The sequence below is a fragment of the Poromitra crassiceps genome, assembly GCF_964638095.1.
Source record: "Poromitra crassiceps genome assembly, chromosome: 23".
NCBI classification, from domain to species: domain Eukaryota; kingdom Metazoa; phylum Chordata; class Actinopteri; order Beryciformes; family Melamphaidae; genus Poromitra; species Poromitra crassiceps.
In genome coordinates, this window is record NC_139639.1 from 17,939,440 (window position 1) to 17,961,548 (window position 22,109).

A 22,109-nucleotide genomic window follows, 5' to 3' on the forward strand; every position below is an offset into this window, starting at 1 on the left:
GACCAACTTGCCCCCGTTCTTACTGACCTCTTTAACTGTTTTTTGTGCACACTTAAAATCCCGGCATTGTATAAATCTGCCACTGTCATTCCTGTGCCCAAAAAACCCAACCCTTCTTGCCTAAATGATTACAGGCCCATCGCGCTGACCCCTGTGATAATGAAGGTTTTTGAACGACTTGTATGCGACCACCTGTCTAGCATTGTAAAACTAGACAAACATCAGTTCGCCTACCAGCCTAACAGGTCTGTAGAGGATGCTGTGTCCATGTGCCTACACACCATCCTGCTACATCTAGAGGCCTCTGCCACTTACGCCAGAATTCTTTTTATTGATTTTAGTTCCGCGTTTAATACGATTGTGCCTTTTAAATTATTTGAAAAACTTAAACTGCTGGGTATTGATGACTCTCTGTGCCACCTGATCTTGGACTTTCTCTCAGACCGAGAACAGGTTGTTAAAATTGGCAACCTGCTCTCTAAGTCTCTGACCCTGAACACCGGGGCCCCCCAGGGCTGTGTTCTCTCCGCTTTCCTCTATCTTGTTTACACAAATGACTGCGTCTCCCACTCTGACTCTGTCCATTTCTTTAAATACGCTGACGACACAACAGTAGTGGGTCTAATCAAGAACGACGATGAATCAGCCTACAGAGCTGAAGTACACAGGCTTGTCGACTGGTGTAAAGAAAATGACCTGCTCCTAAACACTTCCAAAACAAAAGAAGTGATTGTAGATTTCCGGCGCGGTGAAGCAGTTCACCCTCCTCTGCTCATCAACGGCCAGCAGGTGGAGCGAGTGAACAGTTTTAAATTCCTTGGCACAACCATTTGTGAAAACTTAAAATGGGAGGCCAACACCGACCTCATTATTAACAAGGCCCACCAGAGGCTCCACTCACTGCGACAGCTCAGGAAGTTTGGAGTGTCCAAGGAGGGGAAGCTCAGCTTTTATAGAGCCACTGTTGAGAGTGTCCTCACTTTCTCAGTGTCTGTGTGGCACGGCAACACAAGCGAGCACGACAAGGCTCGGCTAGAGAGAATAGTACGCACGGCGTCAAAGATCATCGGCTGCGACCTTCCTTCTGTGGCCTCCCTATACGCCACACGCATCAAGCGCAAGGGAGAGAAGGTGATGCGAGACCCCTCGCACCCCGCTTACTCCCTCTTTAAGCCCCTCCCCTCTGGTAGGAGGCTCCAGAGCATTAGGTGTAGGACTTCTCGCTTCAAAAACAGTACATATCCCGAGGCTGTCCGTCACCTCAACTCTACCTCAAGAGCACAGGCACTTTGTGCTAGAAGGATCAACACCAGCTAGGCTTTTTTTGCACTTTATCACTAAAAAGCACTTTAAAAAATAGTTTAGCACTTTCCCTTTTTTTAAATACTTTTTAAGCACTTTACCGAGCATTTTTTTAGCTTTTTGTGGCACTGCGGCACTCTGCTTTTTTAACAGGTTCCATGAAATGTTTTTTTTTAATGTCGTTATTATCCTTTCTATTACCTCCTTGTTTTTGTATGTATGGAACTCTCTGCATCTATGTCTCCTGTGATTCTATGTGATTCTATGTGAGCACTTCTGCACCAAGACAATTTCCAATCAACCATGTGTTGAAATGGCAAATAAAGTTCTATTCTATTCTCTATTCTATTCTTTCTCTGGCTCGAGCCAATTTCTTACGATTGGCTTCACGATTGGAGTGGGCCGGTCCTTTTGGGCAATGCTAGCTCGTGCTCAGTTGAGTAGTGTACTGTACTACCACTTCTTCTTCTTCTGTGGTGTTTTATGGCAGTTTGCATCCTTTATGTTGTCCGCCTCCTTCTGGATTTATCCATCCACTGTTTTCCTACATTATCCCTTACCTATGCCGGTCCTCCCTCCTTCCACCGCCCTTCTTCTGGGTGTGTAGTACCACTTATACTCCCGTCACTTCTTCTTCTAATGGCTTTCTGGCAGACTGGATGCCTCGATGGCACATTGCTGCCTCTCACAGAATATTACACAAATTCCAGACTCGGGGGTCCGCCCCCTCCTCAATGTTCCTCCCTCCGGCTACCTCACTCTGCTATTTGACCCCTGTGTTCCCCTTACACTTATACTCCCATCACTTATATACTGTAGCCTCACCTTTATCACATCACTGATGATGTCACAATGTATATGCCATCATCAGTGACTTAAACACTGATGATGTCACAATGTCTGAGTCATGTCATCAGTGATGTCGACAGTCTCCTTCTGGACTTATCCATCCACTGTCATAACTCACTGATGACATCCCTTGAGCCATTGTGATGTTGAGATATTCAAACCATTGTGATGACACGTCTATGTGAGTGTGAAGGGCAAAAATGACATGAAATATCGCTCGACTTCCATTCATTCTGGATGCTTATTTACTTTCATTCACATCTGTGACAGCCAGGCCTAGTTCAACTGGTCAGTAGATGGCTCTGTAGCTTTTAGCATATTTGAGGTCACTTTCCAAATCTTCAAAATGGACACAATTTTTGTCTGGTTAGTACAAAATACATTGATATAATGCTGCTGAACAGCCTCCCTACTGTTTACTCTCTGCACTTTTTGTGTGTGCAGTCTTTAAGCATTTACTCATACATTAACGTAGCTAAATTTGATTTAGATAAAAGTAGTAGTAAAAACAATGAGATCTGTTTTACACAGTGACACACAGTCATTATTCTATATATGATTAAAACATACAGTAACCACCTCAAACTGATGAAACCCCTTCATTTTATTTGAAACAGGCATTCTGTTAAAGGGATACATCAACTTTTTGGGAGTTTCGCCCATTTGCCATATCGCCCATATACAGTATAACCAAGATACACAATACCTTTACTGTCACGTATACAGTGAGCTACACTCGTCCAGTTAGTTAGTATCGCCAATAATTGCAGGAAACGGTACAGGCATTCAAAGTAACCAAAAACACACATTTCTAACAGCGCCAACAAGCTCTATGTACTGTATGTGTTGTGACTCGGGTACTCACCACGCAATGAAATACTGTAATAATCCATAGTTACGTGAAACGTCATTTTTGTAGTAAATCCCCACACCGAGTTACTTCCTTGTTTGCCTGTACACTACACAGCTGCATATAGCGCATGCGCTGTACGCCTGGCGGCCATGTTTAGAAAGTGGTTCCGGCTATCTATTTACGGTACTTTAAAAAAAAATGCGTTTCTCTGCATTTTGGATTAATATTTCATCTCGTGGTGAGTACCCGAGTCATAACATGTACATAGAGCTTTTTGGCACTATAAGAAATGTGTATTTTTGGTGACTTTGAACGGCTGTACAGTTTCGTCCAATTCACTGGTGATACTAACGAACTGAACGACTGCAGCTCACTGCACGGAGAATGACATTAAAGGCATTGTGTATCTTGGTTATGTATGGGCATGGACTGTATGGGCGATATGGCAAATGGACGAAACTCCAAAAAAGTTGGCATATCCCTTTAATGTGTGTGTGTGTGTGTGTGTGTGTGTGTGTGTGTGTGTGTGTGTGTGTGTGTGTGTGTGTGTGTGTGTGCTCCATCTTCTTCTGTGGGGTGCAGACTTATAGAAGAGTATTCTTCACACAAATGGAAGGATAGTTATTGGTGCAGGGTACATTGCCCCAGCCATCTGTAAAGACAAAAGTTTCATGTTGAAATAGTGGAGTGTTTCACTTAACTTGTGCTTGCTTGTCTGTGACTGCTTGGGTGCCCATGCCAAATTTTCTTTTACAAATGACAACACCAGTGACGTGTGATGGCAAAATCTATTGTGTATGCTAGCAAACAGGCATTTCTCTAAAGTTGAGTTTAGATTTATCGTTGACTCACATGGACAAGAAGTTCCCTCATACAGTATTTGGAAAGCTACACCTAGTTAAAATGACTAAGGTGCCATTATATTTACAATAAGATTAAGGCTTAATAAACTTTTCTTCCGATATATTTTTCTTGTCTCTGAATTTCTAGAAGCCTATCAAATGATTTATTCTCCACTAGTTTTCCGACCATATTGTAACAGCGAAGTACACAACAAAAGCTGCCAACTATATGGGGTTCTGTCTTTATAGAGGGCTATTTATAGTATTCCTATGATGTCACATGCATTTCCTACCAATAAAACACTTACAATGCACACAGCTCAGTGGCTGTGGCTGTCATTTGATCAATTTGTCAATCACCTGTTCATTCATTACAATTACTTTTCCTACCAAGATGGCCGTGTGTAACAGAATACTATGAATAGGGTGACTTAACACCCTATTCCCTCTTATGGCCATGTTGCAGGTCCATAGCAGAGAACAGCTGGTTGCACCTGCTAACCTAATCTTAACTAGAAATGGTGGATTTTGTGCTGTTTTTTCCCCATCCCATCAACTTTGTATAGAATATGTCAGCTCATTAGCTAGTTAACCATAATATCAGGTCAGTTTACTGTGACTGCCATGTTGGTAACACATCTGGATTATTTTGGAGTAGATGCTAGGGCTAAAGACAAGACTTTTCACAATAGCCTAGCCTAAATTGAAAAACAAATATACTGTACCTCATCTGACCATTTACTTGTAGCTCTAAAGGATTGCTGAAAGAATCTACACTCATGACTTTGAACTTTCTCAGATATCTCTCATTATCTGTCTTGGTTGTAATACAGTATATTGAATAATGGATCGCCAAGATGGTGCCAGCACTGGATGCTGGGAGAATTTTTTGAGCCTTTACACATGTTAAGGGGAATGAAACAATTTTCACAACATCACATCAAACCATTACGTGTGTGTGTGTGTGTGTGTGTGTGTGTGTGTGTGTGTGTGTGTGTGCGTGTGTGTGTGTGTGTGCGCGCATGTGTGCATGCATGTGTTTTCTTACTCATGGAGGATGTTGCAAGGCATGGGTTGGTGCTGTTTGGAGACTGGTAGTCAAAGAAGCTCTTATAAAACCAGGAGCCATCGAGCCACATCCATTGGTCCTGCAGTGAGACAGTGAAATATAAAACTTTAATTTTACAAAAAACATTTGGGGCGGTGGGGGGGGGGGGATTGTGCAAAGAAAATACAATTTAATTGCCGGTTTTACAGACTGTAGCTGTGGTCGGAAAGGAACCTGCCTCTGACATGACTGGCTGATATCTGGTATTTAACCAAAGGCCAAAATTGTATGGGGGGGGGGAGAGGATATTGTATCAAACCGTGGAAACAAAAAGTACAACTAAGTTGTACTAATGTAATGTGGTCTGACCTGTAGATAGAATCCACCCAGCCAAGAGATGGTCTGTACATGCTTGTTGCTGAGCTGCTGGAGGAAATCATACTCCTGACGGCTGTGGACCGAGACCAAGCTGGCCTCACGACTGGCACAGTTAGTCTGGTGGGTAGGAAGAGGAGAGAGAGGGAGGGAGCAAGAGAAGAGATGGAAAACAAGGAGGTTGAGAGGAAAAGGAGGGACGGAGGCAGACAGAAGTAGACGTGAGGTGAGGGGGGAGGAGATATCCATAGTGAGAGAGGAAGAGAGTGAGGAGGGACAGGGAGAGGGACCGGGAAATTGGTGGGAGAGGGAGGAGTAGAGTGACACAGGGTGGAGAGCAAAAAAAAGAGAAACTCAGTTTAACTGTCTGACGAGTGGAGTCTGTTGTACTTGACTTGTGGTCTCTCTTTCCACCTGGGACTAACATACGTCCTGCGTGATCGAATTATAATCGGACAGAGCAAAAACATCATCAAATCGATAATCATCACCTTAACAAGAAAGTGTCAAAGCACATATAGCATCTACAGAAATGGTTGCGATAAGAGACACATGCTCATTTCAGGTAGAAATGGGCACTTATATTTTGTTCATTTACATCAGCCTCAGGCCAGCCCATAACTGCAGCCTCATAGTAATAACATCTGCCCTGGAACACCTCCCAGCCATCAGGACACACCACCGTTTGCACTGCGAATGACAGGAAAAATCAAATCAAATCCAATCGTGAATGACATGGAGGACTGTAGAATGTTTATGCCAAAGAGGACTATGTGTGTGAGGTTGCGTGTAAATAGCAATACCATATGTACACAAAACACTATTCCAAATACTGTAACATGAATAATTAAGTAATCTTAAGGTTGTGTCTTATTCGGAAGGTACTGTATCTACTTTTCAATCTTCATGATACTAACCGACGTCAGAGTCCTTCATGCAGATGGATGACAAGCCTTCGTAGGAGCACGACACGCTGAAAAAGCAATCTGTATAAGAAGCTGAACATAGAAACAGGCCATGAGAACCGACAGCCATGGAGCTGTGTCATCATTAAAACTAACCAGGAATGAAACACTAAACCAATCACAAGTCACACCTTGTGTCCGATAGCTTCAATGTTATTTGTCGTTGCCAAAAACACGTCATTATCTCTTCTCTTTAGTCTCGCCTCACTAATGTTTGGTTTTCATTTCTAGCTGCGACCAGCAGCTCTATAAGTCACTCTGTTGGTCGGCCGGTTGGTCCACAAAAAGTTCACCGCCCTTTAGTGGGCACAGTTTTTGCCCTAGGAGGCTGAAATTTGGCATCGAGGTCGTGTTTGTGTGTGTGTGTTCTGTGTTCATGCCAATTGGCTAAAAGGGGGGCAGTGGGGGGCCAGTATGGGAGACCATTTATGTATTCTATTAAGGCCCCTGGCCCCTAATCCGTAATCCTGTTTTCTTACCGTCATCTTTTTGGGTAAAGAGTCCCAAGCAGGGTTTGCTGTCACCACCACACCAGTCGTTGTTGGAGAACCAGGAACCATCAAGCCACAGCCACTGGCTCTGGAGGGTAGCCATGAATCGATTTTTAGATTAATAAAGTGAATGCATTAATTAACAAAAATATTTCTATGTCAACACACTTACCTTTACATAGCACATGGAGTCTGTATCTTAAAGCACTAAGGAGGTATAGTAGTTTAAAGAAAATCAGTTTGTCCTTGCATGCGCGAAAATCAAATCATCTGCTCTATGGTGGAGCCTGTGGTGTAAATATGAAGTTTGTACAAGTCCAACTAGAGTGTGGGGGTCTGGAACCATTGAGACACGACCGGTTGTCATGATGTTGCTGATGTCACGATGTCTAATCGCCAAAGATCTCTAATGTTGCCTAAAGGCTCATGCAATTTAATCATTGTAATAAATCAATGTTAATCTAGAAATGTGTCTCCTGATTGAAATTACATCACTGGTCCACAACTTAACTCAAATCAACTCCCAATTACTGTCAAACTAATTGAATCCACTGTCCACTCACTGCAGGTACTACTACCACTACTACTAACACTATATCATGTCATGGTTTGCACCTGTAGGTAGAAGCCGCCTAGCCAAGCGGCCCATGGTCCATTTGTTTTGGCGACCATCTGCTGAAGGAACCAGTACTCCTGGGGGTTGCGTGCTGAGGCCAAGCTGGCCTCAAGAATGGCACAGTTAGTCTGGTGGGGAGGAAGTGGATAAATAAATAGATAGATAGATAGATAGATAGATAGACAGATATAGATAGATGGATAGATGGGGACGGAGAGAGAGAAAGGAGGAAGGTGAGAGAGAGGTGGAGGGAGAGAGAAAGGAGTAAAGGTAGAGAGAGAGAGAGAGAGAGAGAGAGAGAGAGAGAGAGATGTAAGTTTGGCTGTCTGAAGTGCAGAAATTCAAGGTTCTTCTTATGTGACAAGGATGTACCAATACCCATACAGGTATTGGATGTTGGTCAGATGCAAGGCTACAATATCAGTACTAGTATTAAGAAATCAAAAGATTACATTCAAATAAACTGATAATTAAGTAGGTCTACACGTGACACGTCAAATGGACCTTGGAACTGTACAGAAGGGGTAATTGTTTAGTGTTTAGTGCTTACCAATGCCTGAGTCCAGCTCGAGCCTTCAGTCACAAGGTAGTAACAGCGCCCCTGGAAGAACTTCCATCCATCAGGACACTGCTGAGAAGGCGCTGTAAACAAAGCAATGCATGCATGCCTGTAGTGCAAAGCCTCACATCACTCACATAAAACCCTCATTTGCAGTGCACTGAGTGAATCTTACCTTGAGATGAGTTTATAGCAAGTTCAAGTCCTCCCTCTAGATAAACAAAAACAGTGTCCAATACTTCCATAAAAGATGCTACAAAACTGTGACACAATTGATTGAAAACACAAAAAATCATAGTATTTCTGCATAGTGAATTCTTTATGAGATGTTTGAATTGCATCTTGGCCATGCTTGTGTGTAAACTTGTTCTTATACTGCTTGAACTGGACATTGCAAGAAATACATCAAGGCAATAATAATGAAATATGAAGTTGCCGAAGTAGAATACTAAAAACAATTGCCACCTCTTATAGAATGAGTCTATTGACCCTCTGAAGGTGAACTTTATTTTCTCCAACTTGTCACTGAGCCATGTAGAGTGTAGGGACGGAGTGAGAGATTTCCAGGATAAGAATAGCTTTTTTGTACAGGGTCGTTAGAAAAGCTGGACATCCAGAGTATGGGAAGTCAGCCCATGTAGTAATAATGTGTTATTTGACTTAACCTGCTGCAGCTCTGACACACAGGACAACACCAAGGAGAGCAGAGAGGACCAGAAGAGTCTTCATGATGAAGGTGATGAATGAAATTTGCCTGCCATTGGAGAAAGAGAGTCTAGTAGCGGTTAGTCATCCGGGTGGGGAGAGAGAGAGAGAGAGAAACTTACCTGATTCAGATGAATGAGACAGTCTTCTCCAGGTATCTGTGCGATCCAAGGCTGCTCTGCTCTTTACAGTATATATACACACGGCCACACGCCTCACACCTTGGCCAATTTCAGAATGCTGTGATCATGTTCAGATCTCCATTTATCAGTGTTTGAGTGTTTGTCCTCAGACAAAAACAGCACACACTGTAGGCTACACTGGGGATTGGACCAGCAAAAGGTCAGAATCAAAGTCACCCGATAGTGTGTATTTGTTGTAGATTATATTTGCATGTGTTTTGGCTGAAACGTTCTTGGTGGCTGTAGTTTACTGTTCGCCCTCGTTTCCTTGACTACTAAGAGTAAGACAAAGCTGCGTAACATAACACTCATGTCGCTCTACAGTGTTTTCTCCCATTTTCTCTGGTCACAGGCTTCCATTTAAAAAAGAATTGCACATTTCTTTGGTCACCTAGTTTTAATAAATCATCATCTGCACAGCGGCAAAATGATTATTTACAAACTCTTCATTTGACTTTGAAATGCTATCTGAAAAATGTCTAGAAGATAAAGACTAGAAATATTGTGCACTTTGCGCATTCATTTCTAGTGTGGCTTCGCATCAGAAATTCTCTTTGAAGTGATTAATTCATGATTGTATTAGATTTCTTTCAAATTATTCATCTACCATTTAGGCAGCATAGGGAAGCTCAATCATGTTTAAATGAAGGCCTATACATTTGGATAATCAGTAACACTCAGTTTAACCAAGTGTTACTGATGATATTTCTCAATTAAACAGATAAAGATCAATGAAAACACAGAGACTAAACCCTCAGAGACATTTCTATAGTCTGGTTGATTGTTGATATTGACAGTTGTCCACTTCATGGTCACTTGCTGTGTTCATGGAGGTCATATTTCTGAAAAAGCAACAGGAGAGAGAAGGGCTATAATTCATGTTATAATGGAAGAGATACAGTATATTATACCCGCGTTTGATAACATAATAATGAAGAGATATTTTCATCATCACCTGTTGCCCTCAGCCTCTTCAGTTGAATCAGGCAGCTCTGTTCTCCTCGTCTCAGGAAGCAGGAAGATGAGAACCCCACTGATCATTAAAAGGCTGCTAAAGACAATGGTGGGTATGGCCCAGTGGTATACGGCCAACATGTTGAGCAATGGAGACAACAACCCTCCTGTTCTCATTATTACGGCCGCTAATCCTGCAGCTGTTTGTCTGAAATAGAATAGGGAAAATACACAATATTAAAATGACACAGACCTGGGTCAAATAGTATTTGCAGTGGCAATTGCATTTTTTTTAATGCATTGAAAACCACATTGATGGAGGATGTCACATTATAACAACTCATAAAATGTTTCTTGTTTTAAGTCTCTAAGTATCAACAAATATACGTCAATCGTCATATGATCTCAAATGCTTTCTTGTGAGTGGAAACTTTCTAGTACTCGGTATCATTCATCAGGCTGCTAACTAGGCTAAAACAAACCAATAAAAGTATTTTAAAAAGCAGTTTCACCCAGATCCGGATTGTTCACACATAATAGCCACAACATGAACTGTCAACAACACCTACCTAACAGATGTTGGGAACAACTCCTGAATGTAGACATTGCATATGGATATACCCCCGATCGTGAAAAAACGTCCTGCAATAACTAAGGATGCAACAGCAATGGCACTTCCTGAAAGGGAGAGAGCAAATAAATAAAGCAAAAACATGAAATAATCATAGTGCTAACTAAATTCTGCCACGTGCCTTACCTTGAACAGCTAGGGTGAGCATGCACAAGACTCCCCCAATCACAACTGCCGACATTAGTAATAATTTTCGCCCCAAAACTTCTAACAGCCAGATGCAAAGTATATGAGCTGGCATTTCAGTGACACCAAACATAAGCTGTGTCAAGAAGATGTCCAATCCAAAGTTTCCCATGTTGAAGTAAATGGAGTAGTAGGCAAGATTCAATGAAAACCTTAGATTTTCAACAGGGGGGGGGGGGGGGGGGGGGTAGGAAAAGGAGAAAATGCAATAGTCATCCAGAGATGAGCAGGACACCTTATGAACTCCATAGGGAGTCAAAGTGATGGAGGTTAACAGTGGGATATGTCTCATATTAACTAAACAAAGCTTTTTGCTATTGGAAATCCTCTTGCTACTAGTTACATAAGCACTGTTTTCAAAAACATGGCTGATAATACACTCCTGCAGGGTATAGATCGGTTCTCATTATTACCAGCAATGAGAAGTTAGTTTTGCAATACAGGTGTTGTCATTCACATACTTCTGTTTATGTTATCAGACAATTGCGCTATAATTTTTTTTATTTAAAAAAATGTCAGCCAACAGCCAACTTGTTAGCCTATATATAACATGAATAACTCCTGAACAAAAGCAAAAACGGCACATGCCTCATTCATGTATGTTAATACCGTTGGTCAGGTTAATGTTTTGATGCCATTTGTGGGAATAATGTCAATTTATTGAACGGAAATGTAAGTAATTGCCAGTTGACTGAAAAACATGCATTGTAGTTATGTCAACAATGAGAATGTGTTATGAAATGATTGGTCAAATGTTAAATATATATGTTGTTTGAATCAATGAATACACAACGTAGCCCAGTCACCAGAATAAAATGTTGGCATAAGAACTGAAGCAGTGTTCATGAATGTCCAATGTCACTGCTATGGAGCTCTGGTTCAAGCGTTAAATGTATTATCAACCAGAATTTATGTTAAGTGCTACATGTACCACAGCATTAGAAGTAAATGCATAATACAGTTTTTAATATTAATATTGAATCATTTATAAAGTTGGTGGAGTATAACTTACCATGCAAATGTTATAATGAAGAAAAACCTCCTAAGTACAGGTGATCTGATTACCATCTGGTGACCATCTAGGTGATCATTTACCATCTGATTAGAACTCTTATGCCTGCTTTCTCCACAGCTTTTTTCTCAGCAATCTGTAATAGAAATATTGGTAACACTTTCTATGAAGCCCATGTCTATAATGCATTATAAACATACTTATAATCCGTTATAATCTTCTTATAGAGCTGTATAACTATAGTCATAAGAACTGATAATCTATCTATCTATCTATATAAAGGGAGCTAGGGCTCTGTCCGTCTGTTTGTTTGTCTGTCCCACTGATGACATCATCAGTGATGTCATAAATTCACTCTCACACACACACAAGGCTATACTTCCGTGATGTCACAGATGATGTCATCAGTGATGTCCTATACATTTTAAATAAAGCATTAATTAAAGAGAAGTAAGTTATTGTGAAGAAGAGACAGTACCTTTTCCAACAGACAGTCTGGAACAGTACGTTTGTTGATTGCTGCAACCTTGAGAATTAACTGTTTAGCTTCTGCTGTCCTTCCTCTGTCCATCAACCATCTGGCTGACTCTGGAATAAACCTGAGGGAAACAAGCATGTTCATTAGTAAAATGTCACTTCATAATCATCTACAATTTTACTCTAAAACAATAAAGGGTCTTCAAAGAAGATAAATGTGATAATTGCATACCATATGTAAATAACAACAACAGCAATTGGTGCTGACATCACCAACTGGACCAGTCTCCAGTCACGGATGAAGTAGTTAATGCCAGCAAGGATACACTGGCCGGACGCACCAAATATCTGACTCACACATGGGCCAAATGATCGTTTAGTCACCCCAATCCATTCAGTGGCTGCAAGGAACAAAATAACCATTTATGATTAACTTTTAGTTTTTACCGAGAAAAAAATCTATCGCACACACACACAAAGTACTAGTTGATGTTGTTCGGTCTCCCTCAATTAGCAGCAGGGGGTTGCAGGACTCATGAACTTCATAAGAATAGCTCAATTTAATTTAGGTTATTGGTTTGAGTGTGGGTTAGGAAGTGAGTTGCAAACATTGTTTTGTATTCAATGTTTGTTTATGGATATGAATGTTTATTGTGGATTAACGAAAACCATAAATCAATATTACATGTAAGCGTACTTTACCACAGATAACAATGTTACCTAACATCAATGTTTATGGGCAACAAAAGATGTGGATGTATGTAAATTAACAGACACATTATGTAGCCAATAGTGTCAAGATATCTAATACTAATTTAGATCCATTTGTTTTCTGCTATATATGTTTAGGCTATATATATACAAATAAAATGTATTATTATTACAGTAGTATTTATTATGTGGGCTCGGCAGCTGTATGGAAAATTACACTATAATAGAATTTAATAAAATCAAACTACAGTTCAAGATATGGCAACCTTACTAAGTTTTTCATGTTGTATTTGGACCTATACTTATTCCAGGATAGTTGAAACAATTTATATTTAGAGAATTGTTTTGTCAGTTATTGTATTATTCCGCTTTCACAAGTGAAATTCTTTGAAGTAATATGGGCTTGAAATGCCTACAGTACTTGGACAGGTCACCTGTTATTTTTCTATTTTCTCCCACACCAGCAAAATGTTACCGTTATCTTAGCCTGGGTAAACCCAGCCCCCAGTGACCTGCTCTCAGGCTTACCCTGCTCATGAGTCTGAGAACTCTGAGAGCAGGTCACGTGGGGGCTGGGTTTACCCAGGCTACCGTTATCTTACATATCTCTGATTCATTGTACTGTATCTTGTCAGCATCTCGGGAATGATATGGGGCAATATAACAGCTGCCTAAACAAAAGAAAATGGGTAAAGAGTATACTGTACCCAATATAAGACAGTTGACTCGAAAGCCTCCACCTCCAACTCCCGCCATAAACTGTGATGTTAAATATAAGTAGACGTTGGGACACAACCCTCTTGTTACACTAAATATGAACATGACAACCACTGGAATTTGCGTTGCTCGTTTGCGGCCAAACCTGGAAGATGCAGAGATTGATTATTCAACAAGATGATACAGCATAATGACACAAATTCTTACTACTTGACATTCACTTACGATTCAGCAAAAGGTCCAAATAAGAGAGAACCAACGAGCACACCAGCCATCAACACTGTTTGTGCAACTTCCAACAGTTTTGCTTTGTCACAAACTAGATCAAACTAAGAAATATAAACATCACATCAAACAAAATATACAGTGATACATTAAAAAGGGATTTTATGCTTTAATACTTGAACATTAATATCAAAGTGTCACAACTTACATCAGTGACTATGGTGGCTTCATATAGACTCTTGTTGTACACCCATCCGTTCTGGCACCCTGTTGTCTCATTGAGTCCATACTCCCTGATGGCATCAATGTCCCAGTCCACAGGGTTAAACATCTCACACCTACTGAAGGTCCCATCCTTCTCCCGGGGCAGGGTCAAGTTCAGCTGCTCATCTGTGGTTAGGTTAGGAGCAGCACTGAGGATCCAGGATGTGTTACAGTGTCGGCCTGGCTCTGACTGGACATAAAGCAAGCTTGCAAAGTGAAAAGGCATGAAAAGATTTGGAAAGCAGAGGGCAAAAAGGAGGAGATGCTGGAATAAACCAAATTCCCCAATGTTCCTCAGGATCTCTCCAAAATCAGCCATGTTGAGGGTGTTGATTATCTCCTTTGTGTTGCTTTGTGGAAAAAGACCACCCAGGAAATCACCTTTGAACAGTGTACATTAATGTTTAACCTCAGCATTTTATATTTTAGCAAGCAGATAATTGACTATTTTCACTCCATTGACAGTCACTTGAAGTGCAGTAAACTGGACAAAACACAACTTTAATATGCTCTCCATTCTGCGTTTCATGTATTTTTATTTTCATTTTGGGTTGGAACCCGGAATGTGATGATGATATCCTTGTATACTTGCCAACACATTAACCGCCTATTCATTTGGGTAGAGGTATTTCAAAGATCCAAATTAAAATGATTGTGTTGAAAAATTCAAGATGCCAAATTTCTGTAGCTTTTCACTGAAATTCACTTTGTTTATAAAATATCTGGCGCAACACCAAACAAAAACCCTGCGATTCCAACATGTTGGGTGAAAACCTCATCTCAAAAATGTTGAATTCTCACAAAGAAAAACAGATTTACCTTGACATTGAGCACCATGTATTATTCTTTTTTTTTAGTTGCAATGGATTTTTGGAAGCTTGTTATCAAACTCAGTGTTGAAGAATTGTCTCAACCCATAGAAAACCAAGTAATCCTTCAGTTGAAATGAGAACATAAAAAAAATCGATTTGTAAAAAGTAGTAACTTTTGTACTTTTACTCAATTGCACCCCCCCCCAATGTCAATTGTCATAAAGCATTGTCATTTTGATGCAGAAAGTGTCATACATATCACTACTATTGACACTATATTGTCAACTGACCACTGTCACTTGACATTGAGCTGCAGTGGTTCCCAAACTGGGATACGAGTACCCCTAGGGGTACGTGGAGGTACTACAGGGGGTAGTTGAGATAAAGGGGAAAATGGAAAAATGTAAAAAAAAAAATATGAAAATAAAGTAAACGTTAAAATAAAACTGCTCAGGAGGCAATAATTGCAACTCTCTCACTACATTTCTTATTCTTACATTTCTTCTTTTGTAATGTTATATTCTTAAAAAGGTTGGTATCATTCATTCATTGCATCATAGCTATAGTTTTTCTCTTGCCGTTTTCTAAGCAAAATGTTGTAGTCGGGTAAAGTGGGCACTTGGATTCAGAAATCAGGGAAAGGGGGTACTGAAGCCAAAAAGGTTTGAGTAACACTGACATAGAGGATGATGTCAATTTGACATTGAAAGTGACATAATAACCTTTTATGACCAGGTGGAAGAAACATTTATGACTGGTTATATGTTTATGTCAGGTGTCATGTGCATGACACCTGAATGCTTTATGAATGCTTATGTATACCCCCTTCAAATGAAGTGTTACAGGAAGATGTTTTGTTGGCTTGTGGTTGTTTTCATTAGGCAGTATTTTGTTGGAAATCTGTGGTATAGAGAGTAAAGAGGAACGTTTAGGAAACAGTTATTTAAATTCTAGTGACTGATTTATCACTGAAATATAAAGAAAAGTTTGGAACTGAGCTTAGTCCAGTCAAAAGACTGGGCTCGTAGGCCTACCATGTAAACGCAACATCCTGTGTGTGAATCCAGCCGAGAACCTTTGTCCCAGTCATCACCCTTTCTCTCCTCATCATTCCCATCTATCTCTACTGTAAAACTATAACAATAACGGCAAATAGTTGGATTAGTAAACCGTTCACATGGATTTGTATTATGAACATTGTATGTTGATATCGTCAAAGAGGGACTTTTAGGCCAATATAGAGTGAGCCATAATAGACGTTTATATTTTGCACCCTCAGTTGAAATTTGAATCTGCAGCCGATATTATTGGCTGTAGCGGGCTCATTCAGTGCGCCTTGTCAGAAAGGGGGCTAAATAACGCTCCAAAGTTAGGCAAACTTTTGGCGAGGGGAAAACTGCTATAACCATTTTCAAAGAGGTCCCATGACCTCTCACCTCAAGATACCTGAATGAGAATGGGTTCTATTGGGTACCCAAGTCTCCCCTTTACAGACATGCCCACATTATGTTATACTACCATATACATGGTTTTGACTGACAACATAAACAATCTAATTCTAATTCAAAATACTTGCTGTTGCAGTGTTTTCTAATACAATAGCTGTCAGGAAATAAGATAGGTTTCAAACACTTATTTTTTTTGCTTGCAGTGTATTATTTTCACATATTCTATTTGAATATTTCTGGATACTTTGGTCCCTAAACCATCTTGGAATTGCATAAATTGGGTATGACTGGAAAGCTGAGGCGCTTGTGGATTCAATGAGCCAAATTGTATTCATTCATGTGTGATGTCAGTCCCCATAGTAGCCATGTCATTGTAGTGAGACCACTTTACGAAACTTGACCTCATCTGTTTGTCGGGGACCACGCTCGGGACCCGTAAACACAGACACTATTTTTCATTGCGGTTGCCAGCCCACACTGTTGCTACTAGTGCACCCCACTAAATTATGCACCCTAAGGGGCCGTGTTGACAGCAAGCGTTTTCTTCAGGTCAGAGTGCTTCTGAAATCATGTCGAGAGCGCTTCAAACCATTGGTTAACATATTTGGCTGTCTTTATTGATAGCATTTGGAAAAGATGCAAGTACATATAAATATCAAAATTGAAAATGTAAAATTGGAAAATGCCATAATAACCTATCAATTGTAGCCAATGGAAAGTCTAGTCAAAAGTCTGTGACTGTCATTATGTTCAAAGGAATGAGATGAGATTTGGATTGAAAGAAAAAGCAGGCAAATCATCACTGAATTATTCACACTACTATAGCTTGGTGGATTTTATACTACTGTGTTGAGGCATGTTTGAGTCACTGTGGCTCTTCATGGTGGCCATATTTCTGTAGGGAAAGGAAGACAGATCAGTGTATTGTTAGAGACAAAACATTGAATAGGTCAGAATGTGGGATAGGCCTACGTTGTTGGGTGCTTCATAGGGCTCTGGGAAACGTTCCTATGTTAAAGCTGATAAATCTTTTCCTATGTGATTACCGTATGTAGTTTTGAGATTAAGGATTAAGGGTGAAAGTGCCTCTATATTGACAAAGTTAGCGCAACTTTTCAGCAATAAAAATATAATTTATCCAGAATATCAGCAGCAAAATTGCACATTTTCTTTGAGAAATAACAGTCTAAACTATAGAAATTCAACAATTATGGTTTGGTCATGGCCTTCATCAAAGTGTTATCAGGAGACACTAACTTACCTGTTGCCCTCAGCCTCGTCTGCTGAATCAGGCAGCTCAGTTCTCCTGGTCTCGGGGAGCAGGAAGGTGAGAGCCCCGCTGACCAATGAAAGGCTGCTAAAGACAGCAGTGGGTATGGCCCAGTGGTATGTACCCAGCAGGTTGAGTAATGGAGCCAGCAACCCACCTGCTCTCATTGCTATGGACCCTAATCCTGAGGCGGTCTGTCTGAAATAGAGAGTGGCAGAGCTCAGACATGCCCACCTCATTAAGGTGATGTATTTCCTCTAAACTCATGGTTGTGTGGTGAATGGTGATAAACAGTGATGTAACTATTTTACGATCTCTGAAATCCAATGGCTCCTCTGCTACACAGAATATATTCTTGTGGCTGCTACTGTAAATTATTGCTACAGGCTACAAGCACTGAGACATATCTCGTAGGGGACAAGCGTGTCCGAGCTTTATGTAACACTTTATATAAGTGATTCAGGGCCGGCGCTGGACTAGGTGAGCCACCGCAGCCCAGTTGCCAGAATACGATGTTGGCATGTTACATTTCTGCAAACCTGTTACGGTGACTCTCAACATATGTGAATCAAATATACATTGCATATCAACACAATACTATGTGTAACAATAGCCTAGCCGTCTAGCGGTTGTATAAATAACGACACTCTGCTATTGAAGTAAAACGGTGGCGGATGGGTGTAAGCCTTTTGCCTTCGACACCGGACACCCGGGTTCGCATCCCAGCGTGTTCAAAGTCAACATTTCAACCGCAAGTCACATTTAACATTTTTGTTAATTAACCCTAAGTCAAACCATAAACTTTAACCAAGTTGTTTTAGTTGTCAAACCATAACCCAAGTTGTTTTATTTGCGTAATGTTTTCAAATTAACGTTGGAAACGCAGCAATGTTTTCCAATTAAATGAAATTTTCAAATTGATATCAGAAATGCTCCTGTGGTTGGAGGACCTGTTGAAATGTTGATAATATGCAACATGTTTTTGGTTCTGAAACGTTGAGATTCAACGTATCCGTCCGTGGTTTTTCATAAATGTAACGTGACAACATTTTATTCTTAGGATTGGTCTACTACACGCATCTACTACAGAGCATCTATCTTCTCGTCTTACTATCGGGAATATGGCAAATAGGTCAATCTCCCAAAATGTTGGCGTGTTCCTTTAACACAGTGAGTGAGTAAACGGGCACTGCACTAATACTCATAGTTCTTGTAGCACCCCCCTTGGTCCAATGGGTGCACAGAAGTACAGTGGTGAGATGCATCATTTCTTCCAGTTTGGTCAAACTTTTATCAGTGTTGTCTGAAATATCTTGTGTAACGGATGGACAAACAAACAAAGGAACGGACTGAAGGGGACTAATCCACAGTCAGCCTTCAATTCCATCATATGAGACAAATGAACTGGAAAGACTCCGCCTACCGAACAGATGTTGGGAACAGCTCCTGCACGTAGACATTGGATATGGATCCTCCCCAGTTCATGAAAAAGCGTCCTGCGGTAGCTAACGTGGTAAGAGCAATGGCATTACCTGAAATAGAATCATAGAGTGACAGATGAGGGCAAAACTGTCAATTTCCCAGAAGTAATACATTTGATGTGTGTTACCTTGAGCAGCCAGGATTAAGATGCACACGAGGCCGCCAATCAGAAGTGTTGATATAAGGGATACTTTTCTCCCCACAACTTCTAACAGCCAGATGCACAGGAAATGAGCTGGTAGTTCAGTGAGACCGAACATGAACTGCGTCACGAAGATGTCCAAGCCAAAGTTTCCCACATTGAACGAAAGGCAGTAGTAGGACAGGTTGACTGAAAACCTTAATTTCCAAAATATATATATATTAGTCATACAACATGTAACAGCAGACCGCAGGGATTTATAAGAAAAATATAGTTTCATTACATGATTTAACTTTTATATTTTCAAGATTACTTGCAAATAGTAATAGGCTATAATGGCTACATTCAATATTGAGTTGTCATTGTGGAATGTAACTTACCACGCCAGTGATATGGCAAAGAAATATTTCTGGAGTACAAATGATCCCATAAGAACGCTTATGCCTCCTTTCGCCACAGTTTCTTTCTCAACAATCTGTAATGTAGGTATTTTCTTATGGAATTGTTTTTGTTTGAACTGTTCAAAAAGTAGTGTTCAGTGCACATCAAAAATACCCTACAACAAATATTAATGTAAAAACAAGTAAGTTCTTGTGAAGGCAGAGTACCTTTTCCAACAGAGAGTCTGGAACAGTGCGTTTGTTGATTGCTGCTACCTTGAGAATCAACTGCTTGGCTTCTTCTGTCTTTCCTCTCCCCATCAACCATCTGGCTGACTCTGGAATAAACCTGATAGAAACAAGCATGTAGTATATGAGTAAAATGACACTTCATAATAATCTACAATTTTACTGTAAAACATTAAAGGGTCCTCAAAAGAGATAAATGTGATAAATGCACACCATATGTAAATAACAATAACAGCAAATGGTGCTGCTATGACCAACTGGGCCAGTCTCCAGTCACGGATAAAGTAGATCAAGCCAGCCAGGAGGCACTGGCCGGACGCACCAAATATCTGACTCACACAAGAGCCAAGAGATCGCTTGCTCACCCCGATCCATTCAGTGGCTGGAAAGAGGGAGAAGTCATAAAAGATCTACAGCTTCTAACAGTAATGCAGTAGCAGTTACTGCCTACATTATATGACTCATTTGTTTTTCTGGTTGCACCCTCCCCCCCCCCCCCCCTCCACACACACACACACACACACACACACACACACACACACACACACCGGTAGTCAGCTGGTTCTATTATAACATTTTATCCTCACTATAAAGTGATTCCATTCCAGGAAGAGCAGAATATAAAATTGACACAACCTTCATTACACAGCACTATCTCACTGATAGTCCCTACAACACTCACGTAGTCGGGCAGCGCGACCCGGAGGCCGGCGGGTGTCACTACCACATCTTCAAGCGCATGAGACTTGAAGTAATCAATAGTGCCATCAGCTGGCCCTTAAGGCTTACTACCTTATTCAGTTCACACATGCAGTTCAACAAAATCCCACTGCTTCCAAGTATAAAAAATGCCTATAAAAACGATTGTCCCCTATGGACTCATACAACTTGTATGAGTTAAATGCTTAGCTTGTCGGTTTGCATTTTCATTCATTGTTTCAAATCTGGAGAGGAACCACGTGACTAAACAATAATAGGCTGAAAACAGTTTTGACATGTAAGCTAATGGAGTATACTGTACCCAGTATAATGGCGTTCAGTCGAAACCCTCCATAGCCAATCCCCACCATAAACTGGGATGCTAAATATAGGTAGAAGTTGGGACACAACCCTGTTGTGATAGTACATACGAACATCAAAACCAGTGGAATCTGAGTTGCTCGTCTCCGGCCAAACCTGGAAGAGATGGAAAGATTTTGGTCAGAATGGTCAGAATTTCTCATGTCGTTCTGTGATGGATTTTTCATTGAACAGGATGATACAGCATGAAGGGCACACATCCTTTACCACTTTGAAAATACACTTACGATTCAGCAAAAGGTCCGAATAAGAGACAACCAATAAGACTACCAGCCATCAACGCTACTTGTGCAATTTGCACCAGGTTTGCATTGGCACAAACTAGATCAAACTGCAAAAGAGAAAAAAGAAATCTGATATCAATCCAACTGGTTAACAAAGGGATGATACTGTGTCATTGAATATTAATATCAAATAGTCACATTCAGTCCAGCTTACATCAGTGACTATGGTGGCGTCATACAGAGACAGAGTTTTATCGTACACCCATCCAGCATGGCACCCTGTGGTCTCATTGAGTCCATACTCCCTGATGGCATCAATGTCCCAGTCCACAGGGTTATACATCTGACACCTACTGAAGGTCCCATCGTTCTCCCGGGGCAGGGTCAAGTTCAGCTGCTCATCTTTGGTTAGGTTAGGACCAGCCTTGAGGATCCAGTCTGTGTTACAGTGTCGGGCTGGGTCTGACTCGACAAAAAAAACACTGGCAAACTGAAAAGGCAGAATGAGATTTGGGTAGGAAAGCGCAAAAAGAATGAGCTTCTGGAATAATCCAAAATCTCCGATAATCCTGAGGATCTCTCCGAAATCAGCCATGTTGAGAGTGTTATCCGTTTAGTGATGCTGCCAGAGGATGACCTTTAAACAATCTCCATCAATGTTTAACCCCTGTATTGTATATGTCAGGAAGCATGAGCCAGCAGATTACCGGGGATTTCACTTTGTAGAAACAACTGATCTTTAGAGCACACGTAACACTGCTGTAATGCTCTGGGTACCACGTCACAACACATGTTGATCATAAACAGGGCACACAGGTCAGTTGATGATGCATGGTTATTCAACTTGGGACTGCACTTCAGCCTGCAACACCTGGACTCCCCGGGGACATTTGCAAGGATCCTGTTTGTGGACTTCAGTTCGGCGTTTACCCCCATCATCCTGGAAATCCTCCACCTGTGAGTAGATCATAAACTTCCTGGCAGCAGGTGAGGCTGGGGAAAATCACATCCAGCACCCGGACAATCAACACTGGCACCCTCCAGGGGTGTGTGCTCCC

General features: G+C 40.9%; 2 protein-coding genes across 2 annotated transcripts; both read right to left on the minus strand.

The window, feature by feature from the left end:
- Nucleotides 1-1,063: 1,063 nt before the first annotated feature.
- Nucleotides 1,064-14,283, minus strand: LOC310796799 (solute carrier family 22 member 13-like; the record flags this gene model as incomplete). The annotated part of the gene is made up of 13 exons (XM_083659033.1): nucleotides 1,064-1,095; nucleotides 4,895-4,994; nucleotides 5,303-5,389; nucleotides 7,341-7,443; nucleotides 9,743-9,949; nucleotides 10,311-10,419; nucleotides 10,499-10,710; nucleotides 11,654-11,706; nucleotides 12,049-12,169; nucleotides 12,280-12,448; nucleotides 13,466-13,620; nucleotides 13,701-13,804; nucleotides 13,909-14,283. The coding sequence occupies 13 exons, from the start codon at nucleotides 14,281-14,283 to the stop codon at nucleotides 1,064-1,066; spliced, it is 1,827 nt and encodes a 608-aa protein (XP_083515159.1).
- Nucleotides 14,284-16,940: 2,657 nt separating this feature from the next.
- Nucleotides 16,941-21,646, minus strand: LOC310796647 (solute carrier family 22 member 13-like; the record flags this gene model as incomplete). Its single annotated transcript, XM_083658876.1, has 10 exons — nucleotides 16,941-17,119; nucleotides 17,486-17,692; nucleotides 18,918-19,026; nucleotides 19,104-19,315; nucleotides 19,499-19,593; nucleotides 19,727-19,847; nucleotides 19,961-20,129; nucleotides 20,769-20,923; nucleotides 21,055-21,158; nucleotides 21,266-21,646. 10 exons carry the CDS (start codon nucleotides 21,644-21,646, stop codon nucleotides 17,044-17,046), a joined length of 1,629 nt encoding a protein of 542 aa, XP_083515002.1. The 3' UTR covers nucleotides 16,941-17,043.
- Between the last annotated feature and the right edge of the window lie 463 nt (nucleotides 21,647-22,109).